Source organism: Corvus moneduloides, chromosome 5, assembly GCF_009650955.1.
Source record: "Corvus moneduloides isolate bCorMon1 chromosome 5, bCorMon1.pri, whole genome shotgun sequence".
NCBI classification, from domain to species: Eukaryota; Metazoa; Chordata; class Aves; order Passeriformes; family Corvidae; genus Corvus; species Corvus moneduloides.
In genome coordinates, this window is record NC_045480.1 from 30,401,058 (window position 1) to 30,413,790 (window position 12,733).

General features: G+C 38.7%; 1 protein-coding gene across 8 annotated transcripts in view; it reads right to left on the reverse strand.

Annotated features, from left to right (window-relative positions):
- Window positions 1-112: 112 nt before the first annotated feature.
- MTUS1 (microtubule associated scaffold protein 1) overlaps window positions 113-12,733 on the reverse strand; it is a 121,860-nt gene continuing 109,239 nt past the window's right edge. For all 8 annotated transcript variants that reach the window (XM_032110169.1, XM_032110168.1, XM_032110166.1 and 5 more), the window contains 7 exons: window positions 12,144-12,358; window positions 11,513-11,618; window positions 10,422-10,495; window positions 10,223-10,318; window positions 7,628-7,744; window positions 6,265-6,362; window positions 113-5,451 (listed from right to left, as the gene is read on the reverse strand). In XM_032110169.1, coding sequence (XP_031966060.1) covers window positions 5,235-5,451; window positions 6,265-6,362; window positions 7,628-7,744; window positions 10,223-10,318; window positions 10,422-10,495; window positions 11,513-11,618; window positions 12,144-12,358 — 923 coding nt within the window. In that variant the 3' untranslated portion in view covers window positions 113-5,234. The remainder of the gene's footprint in view (window positions 5,452-6,264; window positions 6,363-7,627; window positions 7,745-10,222; window positions 10,319-10,421; window positions 10,496-11,512; window positions 11,619-12,143; window positions 12,359-12,733) is intronic.

Here is a 12,733-nt window from a genome sequence, read left to right on the forward strand (position 1 = left end):
CAGAGACTTGTAAGCAGTTGGATATGCTGGGTTTTCCTTATGTTGTTGCATTCTTACAACCTTATAATAGATGTATAGTATTATGTTTAGTAAATTATATAGAAAATTATGGTTGCTAAAGGTAAAACTTGTTTTATTTATATATTAACATTTACAGAAGAAAAAAAAAGGAAAAAAGCAAACATTAGAATAATGTTCAGTTTTACAGCAGAGTTTCTTCTTAGGTTCATAACAAGCTCAACGTGATTGTATTGATTTACTTCGGAGAAAAGGAAAGATATTTCATTTATACAGAAGTATACCTGGATAAATAAGCCACTGCTTCTCTCACCCTGGGTTTAGTTACCAGTACAAGGAAAGAACCTGCCAGAGGAGAAGGTCAGAACTTGGTAACAACATTGTTGGACATTTTGGCAATGGTTTTTTCCTTAGTCTCAAGCATCAACTTTATGTGGGGTAGAACTTTCAGTACAAATCTATTCCTTAGTAGCGAAATGACAAAAACTAATTTAATGCGAGCCATTTTAGTGACAAGGCAAGTGAAAACCAGCTTGTTCTGAGCATACAAGGAAGCAACGCAGGAACTGGTCCCTTGGGCACACACTTCCCTCTGTCTCAGCCTCCATTTGACTGGAATTCCTAAAGCTTCTGGTGAAGGCCTGAGGTAACCCTGTGCTCCAGGTAATTCAGACCTTTGAGCAGATGTGTACAGCACTGTTTTGAGAAGGGACAGCTCTAAGTGCTAATGTAAAAATGGCAGCTTCCCAATAAAGTCAATAATCTGATTAGTAGTGTAGCTAATGAAAGCATTAAACAAACTTGCTGAGTGCTTTTTCTTCAGCATGCAGGAACCTAAACCAATTTAACTGATAAGAGAAATACCCATGATAAAGACTGAAACGGTTCTATGCATGTCTCATGTAATAGGCTACATGGAGAACATTCCCCAAGAGCTTTTTTCATCTCTGGCCTCTGAAAATAAGATATCAAAAAAAAAAAAATTAAATATAGCATGCAGCAGAACTAACTTTGAAGGTATAAGAGGCAAGGTTGATATGTTAAAATGTATCAAGAACATTACACTGTAATCCAAAGGACTAAGTAGGTTATACAATTTCATAGTAATACCTAAAAAAGGTCTTTGTATCTTTTTTTTTAGGGAAAAAAGTCTTTGTACCATATATATATTTTTTTTTATTCTGACCAAATTAACTTTAACAATCCTTGAGCTTTTAGATGAGGCTGTGCAATGTGTTAATTCCTTTTTAGCATTTTCATTTCTCAGAACAATGTCCTTCCCTTTGAACTAAAGAAGTTGTGCCAGCTTTTTAAATTTCAAAATGCATTTGAGCCTGTAATTCAACAACTGACTTCCTTCAAAGTATCTGGGAAGTGGGAGATCATGTCACCTGCCCCACACTTGTTCAACAGCACAGTGGTGGCATCACTTCCTTGATGGCACTTTGGCAGGAGAGGAACAGACAGTGTAAATCCACTGCTTGAGTAGTCCCCTGAGGTGTAATAGTTGTGCCTACCCATCACTTGCAGGTCTCAAGACTGATACAGAAGCAGTACCTCTAAGGAAGAGTTTTGGTGGGTGTTGTGTCCTGTCCATCCTTTCTGTCCTTGTCCTCCCACCAAACATCAAATTAATTCTTGTAATTCAAAACTATGAGATTTCTTTTACTATGTATTTTACATAGTTCTTATTTTACCAAAAGCCTCCTGGGCAGAGCTGATGTTACACTGATGCAGTTAATTGCACATTTCCACCTAAATGAACAGTGACAGGGTAAGAGAATGATGCCCTGGAAATGAAATTTAAGTGACTTGTCGAAGTTACATGCCTAAAGCTGCCAGTGCTGTTATTTCCATTTCCACACCTGTGTCACTGCTCTTCTAAGGCAAGGCAGCAGCAATGGTCAGAAGGTATTTGTTCCTCAAGGGTTCAGTGGTTATACCAACTTTATGATGACCTTTTTAACTCCAGCTCAGCCCTAAATGATTTCCTGGCTGTCAGACGATCAGTGGTTGGTTACTGTATAGAAGGAATTTCCTGCATGAATTGCATGACACCAGTTTACATGGAAGTGTCTTTGGTGTTAGTAATGAGAAACATCAAGTCTTTAGTTAACTCAAGGAAATGATTCACCTCAAATTTGATAGAAAATACAGTGCAACTCTTACAATGACCTTTAGAAAAAAGTATTGAAGGTGAACCGTACTATGAATAGTTTGAATGGCAACAAACTATTTGGTACAGTTGTAAATGTCACCATAGCTTCCTCTGAAACTTATCATTAGAGTTGGAACTGAGAGTAGTAGTTGAGTATCTGAAGAAAATCACTTGTTCAATTGCTTAATCTTTGGGTTATGATGACGGTGATCAGGTTGCTAGTTTTTCCTGAAGGAAACCTTATGCTAAAGAAAAAAACTCCAAAATTTGTAAAAGTTCCTGGATTGAACAAAGCCTTTACTAACACATGGTACTTAAGTTAAAGCTTGAAATACTAATATTCAAACAGAGAAAAACATTGAAACAGTATTTACAGATTAGCAGAATTATTTAATTTGTTGAGACCAACAGGACAAACACTAAACAGGTATTTCTGTAGTCTGATTTCTACATACAAGCTGTCTTCATAAAAGCATTAAAGGTTCTACTTGCAAGCAGTTTAGACATGAAAAGTCTCCTGTATTGTGGAGGGATTCTATCAATGAATTACTAGTCTTTGCATTATCTACTACACCATACTCACTGTTCTGCACGGTAGCCAGGAAAAGCTTTCCCTGCTCTTGTTACCGGAAGGGCTCTGCCATATTTGACCTTCAAACATTTGCACTCTGCTTGCTTGTTTTATTCGAGGCATTACACTGCAACTGAAGTCATGAAGTTCTGACCGGTGGCTAGGTAAGTGTCCTTGTGGCATCCCCTGTTCCACTGCTAACCTCTAACTGCGGCTTTCCTCACATGCAGATGTCCTGAATAATCACAAACAAGTGCCATGTGTCTTCTACCTACAGGTGGAGTAACAAGGGGAACATTTTCTAAGGATTAGCTGAACACTAATAATTTGTGCAGTGAAGCTTCACCATTGCTGTTTTGCTGTGCTGAGCAGATACTAAGAGCTTTTGGTAGCTGGAAAAAAATGTTCCTTCTTAGATTAAAGATCATTTGACTTACACAAGCAGGAGAAAAATCCTTTAGTTGGTACAAAAAATTTATTGTAAAGCATTCAGCTCAAATACATGTGATCAAATCTCTTTGACCATATAAAATAAGAATGTTCCAGGACATACTTAAAGCCAAGTTGTAGCCAATATAGGATTTTCATAGTTAAATTTGAACCTCATAGTAAAAATTTTAAGTACTGACAGCACTAGTAAGTGGTATGTACAGTGCCCTAAAAAGGATTAAAAGAAAGTATAATGTTCCATAGAAATGGCACCCTTAACTTGTACATTATGAGAGGTGTAAGTAAATTTAATGATGAAACAGTCAATCACAAGTTTAAATACATTACAAATTTACTTACTGTATGAGCACTGTTAACAGTCTTGTTTCTATGTCTGTGTTCCTCATTACTAGCCAAGATTTTGCAAGTCTTAGGTAAAATGGTTTGAAGTGGTTCTCCAGTTGTGTTCCCTAACTGCTTTCCCATGCCCTTGATTCCTGTCCCCAAGCTACTGAAAAAGACAGGGAAACTCAGCCAGCTACCAGCATTACCTAACCACTAGTGTAACAATGGTCCTGGCCCTACTGTGAAACCCAGGCTACTGTAAGCATCAGTAGTATTTTTTAAGACTAATCTGAAGCTGAACCTGGTTAAGTAGGTACAAAGCAGTCATCTTAAACAAGTCTGATCAAGGGTGGAGCAAGGCTATACAATTACCTTGTTGAAGCTGAAACTCAGCATATGACACTTCCAGAAATGCTGACACCCTCATCTTCCAGTTCCAGCAGCCAGGACAATTTTTTCCCCTACTCTACAGAATCTCTTGTACAGGATTTTTCACCTGATGAGCTGTCAAAGCACCAATATCCTGCAGTCTAAGAGGGAAGGTATGGCAGAATTAGTAAGATAAAATACACAGATACCACTTTTTCCCTCTTCCTCAGGTGAATTTAGCCAACCCTGAGGAATGTTAATACAAATGCTAATGCTTAAAAAGGCAAAGTGTGTCACCAGCTACATTGGAATTCACAAATTGCTTAATCTTCTTGAGAACTGAAAAAAGAATGCACCTAGTTTTAATTATTGCATTTTTCTCTTTGGCTTTCAAATCTACATCTAGTTTATCCTCAGGAACAGACATGCTAATTTGGGGAGATTAGTGCTTCCTTTCCAGCAAGTAAGATGCTTGGTCTAGGCTTCTAAACCTGCAACTCAACTAAGAACTTCTGACCTTGAGTGCTACTGTGGTTCTGACTACAACCCTATTGACTTGAAATCCAAAATCCATTTCACCCTGCAAAGTTCTCCTCATAAATGGCAGAGTTGTGCATGGACATGAAACCAAGAACCCGTGCAAAATATGGCTGCAGTTCAATTTGTTTTCAAAATTAATTCAAAGTTGCATACTCAGGTTGGCCAAGACACTAATGAGTCAATTGACAAAGCTCTTCATGCCATTTCTTTACCAAACTGAAGCCAGAATGATGAAGGAAACTAACCTACAGTACCAGTGGCAGTTTCTCCTCATTCCCAGGCAAGGGTACTGTGTTAAGCATGCATACTGAGAGCAGTATCAAGGAAGTACATGTCAATGTATAGTCTTCAGCTTTTATCCTTTATTACGTACACAGCAAAGAAGGCAGCATTAGACACACGCACAGTGTGTTACACCCATTCCATCCACAGCACTCGCACACACGCACACACACAGCCTTAAAAAAGTGTCGGTGATAAGGAACATATTATAAAGGTTGTGATCTTTATCTCTAAGCCCCTGAGCTTCTTCTTATGGTTAGGTGAAAAGGCAACAAACAAGTCTTTCCTTGCTCTATAAGTGCTTTGTGCAACAATGTCCATAGAGGTCATAAGTCTTTCTGGGAGGAGTGAATGTCTTACTCCCATATTCACAGTCTCCTATCGCTGTTTTTGCACCAAATAGTTTCCAGTTATGTTTAGTTGTCATAGGCGGCCAATACAGCTCTTGCTCCTGTGATTAAAGTTAGGAAAGGTTCTGCAGATCAGAAATGAAATGCAGGCCCCTCTTTCTCTCAAGAGATGTCATCTCGGTGACACTGCAGGACTAGAGAAATTACCAGAATTCCGTGGGGACTGAAGAGGCACGGATGAAGAACTGGGAGACAGTTTTCTTGGGCTGCATAGGTCACCATTGTGCAACTTCCACAAAAGTTCTTCATTTTCCATTGACAGGCGTTTGTTTACTTTTGATTCTTTCTCTAGTGACTCCTGTAAAACAGCTTGCTCTGTAGAAAGTTGCCTGCAAATGGAAGATTTAAATCAGAACAAATAACCCTACTTGGAGGCTGCAGTACTGAAACTTAAAGAGAGGTTTGAAAGTGCATAAAGCCTTGCTTGGCTCTCAACTGAATTCCATCTTTATTTGGAGGATTGATCATGTTCTCATCCTAGCTATATTTAAACTAGTAGCTTGCAGAAAGCAGGAGAAAGTTCCAGTAAGAAACATCCCTAAGGGCCAGAAAAAGCATCTGAAAAGTTAGGCTTGTCCTACTTAAAATGACACATGCTTTTAAGCAGCTGTGCTGGAGCCTTTGGGTCTTGTTGCAGGCTCAGCTCAGCATAGAAGCTGCAGATTCCTTCACACTGGAAGAGTCTGACCATCCATTTAAGCAACAGTTAGGAAGACTCAGATCTGTTTTATTCATGTTAAATATTACTGTTATTGCTAAATAAACCACACTGATCTAAACTGGGGACAAATTACTCACTGAAGTGGTTATAAGTAGGACCCAGGTCTAGCTCACAAGCCAGTAGTACTTAAAAGGGACAATTTTTGTATTATGGTATTTCTGAGTTGCTTTTTCTTCCCTAAAATATTGGAGTACTGAAGAACAAACTAAACCTTTATCCACTTTCAGTATGTTCCTGCTTGTTATTCTACAAAGGAATGCACATTTGTAGAGATACAAGTGGGGAAGAAATGGATGTGTTCTTTCAGAGAGTACTACAAAATTGCATTCACCAGTATTTCAGCAGAATTTTTTTTGTCACAGGAACCCCTTCCCCTGATTAATAAGGGCATCTAAATGTCCTTATTAAAGGTATTTTTCACCTTGAAAGCTCCATGTGTTTGTCCATCCGAGCTTTTAATTCTTCATTTTCTTGCTGAACCTTCTTTAATTTATCCATTAAGATTGTGTTGTTCTCCACCTTAGAAAGAAGGTCACAATTTGAAATAAAACCCATACATGCACTCATCAAGATACTGACTGAGCTATCACAGACACTGGTGATCTGGAGCTTGCAGAGGTTGTTGGAGTACTTAAAAAAACCTGCAGTAACATCAGACTGACCTGCTGCCATGGCTTAATGTTCTGTAACAGTCAAATAGATCCTACTTACCTTATCCTTGCATAGCACTGGCACTTGGCCACTTGTGCTGATTAGATGCCAACAAGGAGGACTGGATAAGGGATCTGCTGTTAACCAGTGCATTCCAGTAACTTCTGCCAGCGATGGACAGCAGTTTTAGACACACTAGCATCTTTCTAGACAAAAGACTGTCCAGAAATACCGTGACAAATTCAGGAGTTCCCCTGCGTAAACAGCTTTCCCTATTGCTCTTCTGATTCTACTTTGTTGCTGGAGGATGTTATCAAAAATAAAAGGAAAAACTGAATAAATGGTTGGATGGTCCAAGGCCTTCTGCACTGTGGCCAATGTCTGCTGCAGAAGATGAATGTTTACTAGTAATGTGCTAGTAATTGTAGACTACAGTAACATACACTGCTGCACAATACTGAACAACAACTGACGTGCTCCATTGTATCCAAACCTCTTTCTATACTTCCACATTAAAATCTTGCTTAAGCAAGTATTACAACAGTGTTCAAAGGCCCCACCCATGAGAAGGACCCTGTCCTGTCACAAATAAGAGCATGCTAAGTAATTACAAGTTCTGCCTCCAAACCTGACTTTTCATGTGGAATTACACACAGGTCAGGAGCACAGCCACACAGCTAAACAAGCAGCTTAACAGCTAAAATGATTGGCCTAAGCTAATCAAGATGTACTCCATTTCATATTTGATCCCTTCTTGTTAAATTAGGATAATTTCCTTGTTAATGTTTTCCTGACAATGCAATCTTATCTTCCATACCACTTGAGCAATGTAGCAGGTAAGGATTTTGTTCTTTGGGGGATGAGGGAGAAGAGAGGGAAGAGGCTCTACTAACTTAGTAATAGTTTATGCAAAGCAGTAGTGGTCTCAAGATGTTAAAAGGTCATTCTTTTCCCCTCTTGACATATATCCCAATGCTGTATCTGCAATGTGAGCATGTCCCATCATGAATTCCTGTTTCCTTTTTAACAAAAAAAGATTAATTGTTGCATGTAAGTCTGTCCAGCCCAAGTTCATTATAGGATCACAAGTCGGAGACACAGCCTCAGCCTGCCAGACCCCAAGGAACACTCACCAGCTTTTCCATCTTCATTAGCTTTATATCCTGCTGATGGAGTTTCTCATTCTTGATCTCCAGCACTGCTTTCAAACTTTCCAGCTCCTGTTCCAGGTACATTATCTGCGGGTTTTTCTGAAAGATTGCCAGAGAGTTTGCTTAGTACCCTGAATTTCAGGAATAATTTAGATGTTTCTCTGCTATTTAGAAAAAACAAGAAAATAATTACGGTAACGAGTTACTTTTTCTAAGTGAAATCAAGTCAAACACTACAATAAATAAGAAGATCTGATATCACTTTATCCTCAGTTTTTGTTTGTCCTTCAGGGTAGGTGGACAGTTGCAGTTGCTTCATTAGGAGCTGTTCAGAAAACACTTAATGCACAGACATGAAAAACCCTTGTGAATCAAAGGAAGGCATGAATGCTGTCACAGCAAAACTTGTTTCACAGGAGTGCCCAAAGGCCTTAAGGCTAGGAGTTCCAAAATTTATTTCATATTACTCATAACCCATCCCAAGAGATAATTAAACATTTGAAGAGTTTTCAGGCACTGGAATAGTTCAAAAAAGCACCAGAAGTTTAAGTTCTGAACCTGACTGTAGCTTATCTTCCCTGGTTTGAGTCTGAAGGCTCATAAACAGAAATTAAAATTTTTCTGTTTTGCATTCTTCTAAAGCCTGAAAATGCAATTACATACACAAATCTTGCACTGCTGCACGTCCATTACTTATCTACAGTATAGCAAGTTAGGAGTTTTTTATTTTTCCTTTTCCTGTTGTTTTCTGGGAGGTAGAGGGGAGAGCAGGAGGAAGCCAGAGTAAGATGTGGTTTTCTCAAGGATCTATTTTCCAGAGTAAGAAACCATTCAAACACTGCAGAGTAAAAACACATTCTCTGCATTTCAAGGCAGTCACAGCCAAAAAAAAGCAAGTCTTAGTCCATTCCCAAGTAGTCAGAATGGAACACAAGCTGAAATCAATCTATGATTAAGCATGTTGTGTAACTAAGTTTATCTTCAAAATCAAACGAAACTTGTTTTAGTGTTATTTGGGTAAGAACACAGGTGCACTGCACTGAGTAACAGCTTCACTGCCACACCAGAAACCTCGGACAGGAGGGCAATGCCTGCAGTTTTCTGGGGTGTGGTCCCAGAAGGACAGGGCCAGTACATGTCACAGGTAATAGGGGCTCCATCACCTACACAGTTCATTCTCCTGCTTGTTTTTAAGGCCTGTTGCATTAGTGGTTCTTGTTTAACTTCTTTTGAGAAGTCTGTGCAAGGGTGAAGCATGCTGCGCTGCCTCAGTTAAGGCAGCACACAATTTGTTCCTCTGTTTTGTGACTTTAGCATGGAATCTAGGAGCTAACAAGAAAAGCAATCCTGAGAAGTTGAAATGTAGCTTACAGCGTGTTCAATATTCAATTTATTTTCTTTCTTTCTTCAAGCCCATTGGCCTTAAAATATCTTTTTAAGGTTAAGTCTGAGCTCCCCACATTAGCTATTCACAGGAGAACACACATCCAAATAAAGACTCAGAGGCCTACATAAGTTTTTAGCAAAAAACTGGGATTATCAAGTGACACTATCTAAATGATACCAGAGAACTGGAAATACATCTCTGTCTTCAAAGGGCTATTGGGAATTCCAATGTTGCAGAATGTGTGTTTAGTACAGAAGAGTCTGCTGAGTCAAACTGGTGCTTTTCCAAAGAGAAGTCTCAAGCTTATCATGCATCTTATGCTCTCAGGAAAGCACATTTGCAGCTATGTAAAGGCACTTGACTATTGCTCCTTTAATTTAAGCAACATCTGAGCATCCCTGTGGAATACAGTTCAAACTCCCACTGCCACAGCGACATATTGTGGTTGCAGATTCTTCTTGTGGCAGCTCTGTCCTGCCCCTAGAATAAGCAGTAAGAGAAAACAAAACAAAACAAATTCCAGTAAAAACTAGGGCAACTTCCACTAGAGGCATCCTAAGTGAGTCTTCGAGCATGGAATTTCTCTTTGTGGAATAAGCAATACTCCTGGTATTCCGCTTACTTCTGGGTAACCGGAAAGATTAGCATGTTTGTGTCTAACCCTCCCACTGCATAAAAAAACCCCTCTCTCAGAGCACATTTCTATCCTAGGAGCATCAGAGGTAACAGCAGCCTTGGGAGGAAAGGCAGGGCAAAATAAAAGTTTCTTTAAAGGATAAATCAGTAAAAAGTATGAATCAATGTTTGAATAAAAGCATTAGAAATGAGCTTTGCAGTAGTGATGCAAGCCCACACTGATCATAGCACTGGTACAACAGTTATCGACTGTCCAGAAAAATGCTATAGTACAACTGCTGCACACACACAGGTCTTCGATTTAGCTTAGGCTATTATTTACACCCCCGTCTTAGACACTCAACAGCTTTACAGAATTATAATGGTAAAGTTAATACACAGCATTACAGTGCTTGCAAAAAAATTGTGAAAAATGGCAGGTGAGCCATTTACGGAAAAGTATTACCAAGTATGGGAGCCCTATCAGGCTTCATTGCAAACCTTCTGCATTATGCAGTAAAATAAACCCAGGCAAGATCTGCTCATCCACATTACTTTGGAAGATCAAGACTTACAAGATTGGATTTTTCTTTGGCTATTTGTTTTTGTTCTTCCAATTTCAGCTTCTCACTCAAAGAGTTGTTTTCACTTTTTAGTTCATCGATTTTTTTCTGAAATGCAAATATATTGTATAGTTAGGCCAAGAATTCAGTGCACATCTCCAAACTGCTTTTCAAGTTTTAAACCCAGCAGTGAACCCAGCCCTTAACAAACCTCCAGCAATTCCTGCTTCTCTTTAAAGGAATCTTCAAGTGACTTCCTTTCAGATTCATGGGTGCTCTTGAGCTCTAAAACAAATTATTTTTGCAGATTTTTAATACCACATAAGACGTGAAAATTCTTTTTGAAAAGAAACAGCCTGAAGAGCCAGCCTACATATATACACACAGATGCAGTTGATGGCAACACAGAAAGAACATTTATCATTAACTGATGCAAAGCATGTATGAAGTATCAGATTTATTCCCACTTCAGATGTGCTGATTGTCCCCTCACATATCCATTTCATTAGTGAACAGCCTGTCAGTTTTGAGAGCATTCATCTGCATGCAACAAATGGACTTATTAAGCACAGGCCACATCTGACAAAAGTTGATTTTATGGAAGGAAACACAGCAAAAATTGAAATTGTGTCTTCCACAAACTTCTAGAAGAGCATTTCTTTTCCTACTTTGGATGCCATGCAGAGGAGTTTGTTCTTTGAAAGCAATGGAAGCCTGAGCAGTCTTCAAGACAAAAAAGTATCACTGGAAACTTGGCTATCAAGTTGAGTTGGAAGGAGGATGGAAATCATCATCACTTAAGTCAGTAAGATGCAATGTCATTTAAACCTGAGCATGGTCACCAGCCCTCCCTGAAAAACCACCTCCGCCACAGTGTACTGTACACCGTGTATAATATTTCTCAACACTTCCATGTCATTATGGAAAGCACACAACCCTACTTATCCTCATTTTCAATTTTGAGGTGCTCCTTACAGAACTAGGGGGTAGAAAGAATTATTCAGTCACTTGAGATTTTGAGGGAAATTCAGAAATCTTTTACTGCAAGAAAAAGTCACTTCCACTCAAACTGTTTCAAAAGTTTCATTCAACTACAATGAAATCATGATTACTGCTGTATGTAAAATAAGATTTGTCAGTTCCAAAGGAAGGAATTCAGCCAATGATTTTAAAGATAGCTGGCCACAAAGAACAGTGAAGTGGACATAATGATCAAAAAGCCTGAATATTTTAGTTTGTGACTAGCAGTACTATAGCAACTAGCAGTACTATAGCACATGTACTTAAATACAAAATACTTGCCTGAAAAAGAGGATTCATACTTCTTTTTCAGCTCCTCTACTTTTTCTGAGTGTCTGTTTTCAAGTTCCAGCTTAAAGCTTTCATGTGTGGTATTTAAATTGTCCACCTGCAATATGACAACATGATTTTTCTCCCCTTACATGTAACAACCCTTTTTTAAAGCATTGTTTCAATGGCTTCATGCACTATGTCAAGTACATTTTAAATGGTCTAGTAGGATTTAAAAGGAGAAGCTGAGCCCTGTACAACATTTAATAAATGAGAACAATGCCTTTTACAGTTTACAACTACCAACAGGATGATGTGTGCATCTGTCACATGCATGGAGTTGTTGCATAGCAAGGTCAGAGGGCAGGTGTGTTTCTATAAATCTTAAAACTCAAGCTGCCTCAAATATCCCATGGAGTTCTAGAAATTATTTAAGCTGGCAGAACACAAGCAATCTCCCCCACATTTAAACATAAGCTTAAGATCTGTACAGCTTAGTGTGGTAGTATTTTTATCGCTGCAATGAAGTGGAGTTTCACATTAAATAAAATAACTGTTATTAGCAAAACCCAGGATTCTTTGAAGGCTCATTTATAGCAGAAAGCAGTTACTAGAGAACTTTTCTACACTGAGTGTTACAAACCTGCTCCTGGAGTTGGGCTTTGTACTTTTCAGCTTCCTCAATGCAGATACTTTGGAGTTTCTCACATTCTGCAGTGTAAAACTGTTTAAGCCTCTCCTCCAGCTCAGCTAAGTCATCATGATGTTGCTGGTTTAACTTCTGCAAAAACCCTTCATAAGCAACTTGCAGTTCATTCCTGTCTCTTTCCAATTTCTCACAAGCTGCAGAAGTGGTTACTGAAGATGTCAAAAAAAAAGAGAGAAAAAAGTGGATCAAGTTCAATCCTAAAGTCACTTCTTCATTTACAGGTATTAAAAATAATGAACACACTGCATAGCAACATGGTTATATGCAAAGACAAATAGATACATCTATTGAATGTGTACCCCCTCCAAGGGCACATGAAAAAACCTTTGCAAAAATACCAAATTCCATGTTTCTTAGGTTGAGCATTAATTGAACCTAGTTAAGCCAGGAACCCACATAGAAAGCACAAGTGTTGCAGATTAACAGGACATGAAAGAAAGAATGTCTCATGAGAGGCACTGAAGAGCTCCAATAAAAAAAATAATTGCATTTGATACTTCACCTTATTTGATTCCACTTCAGTA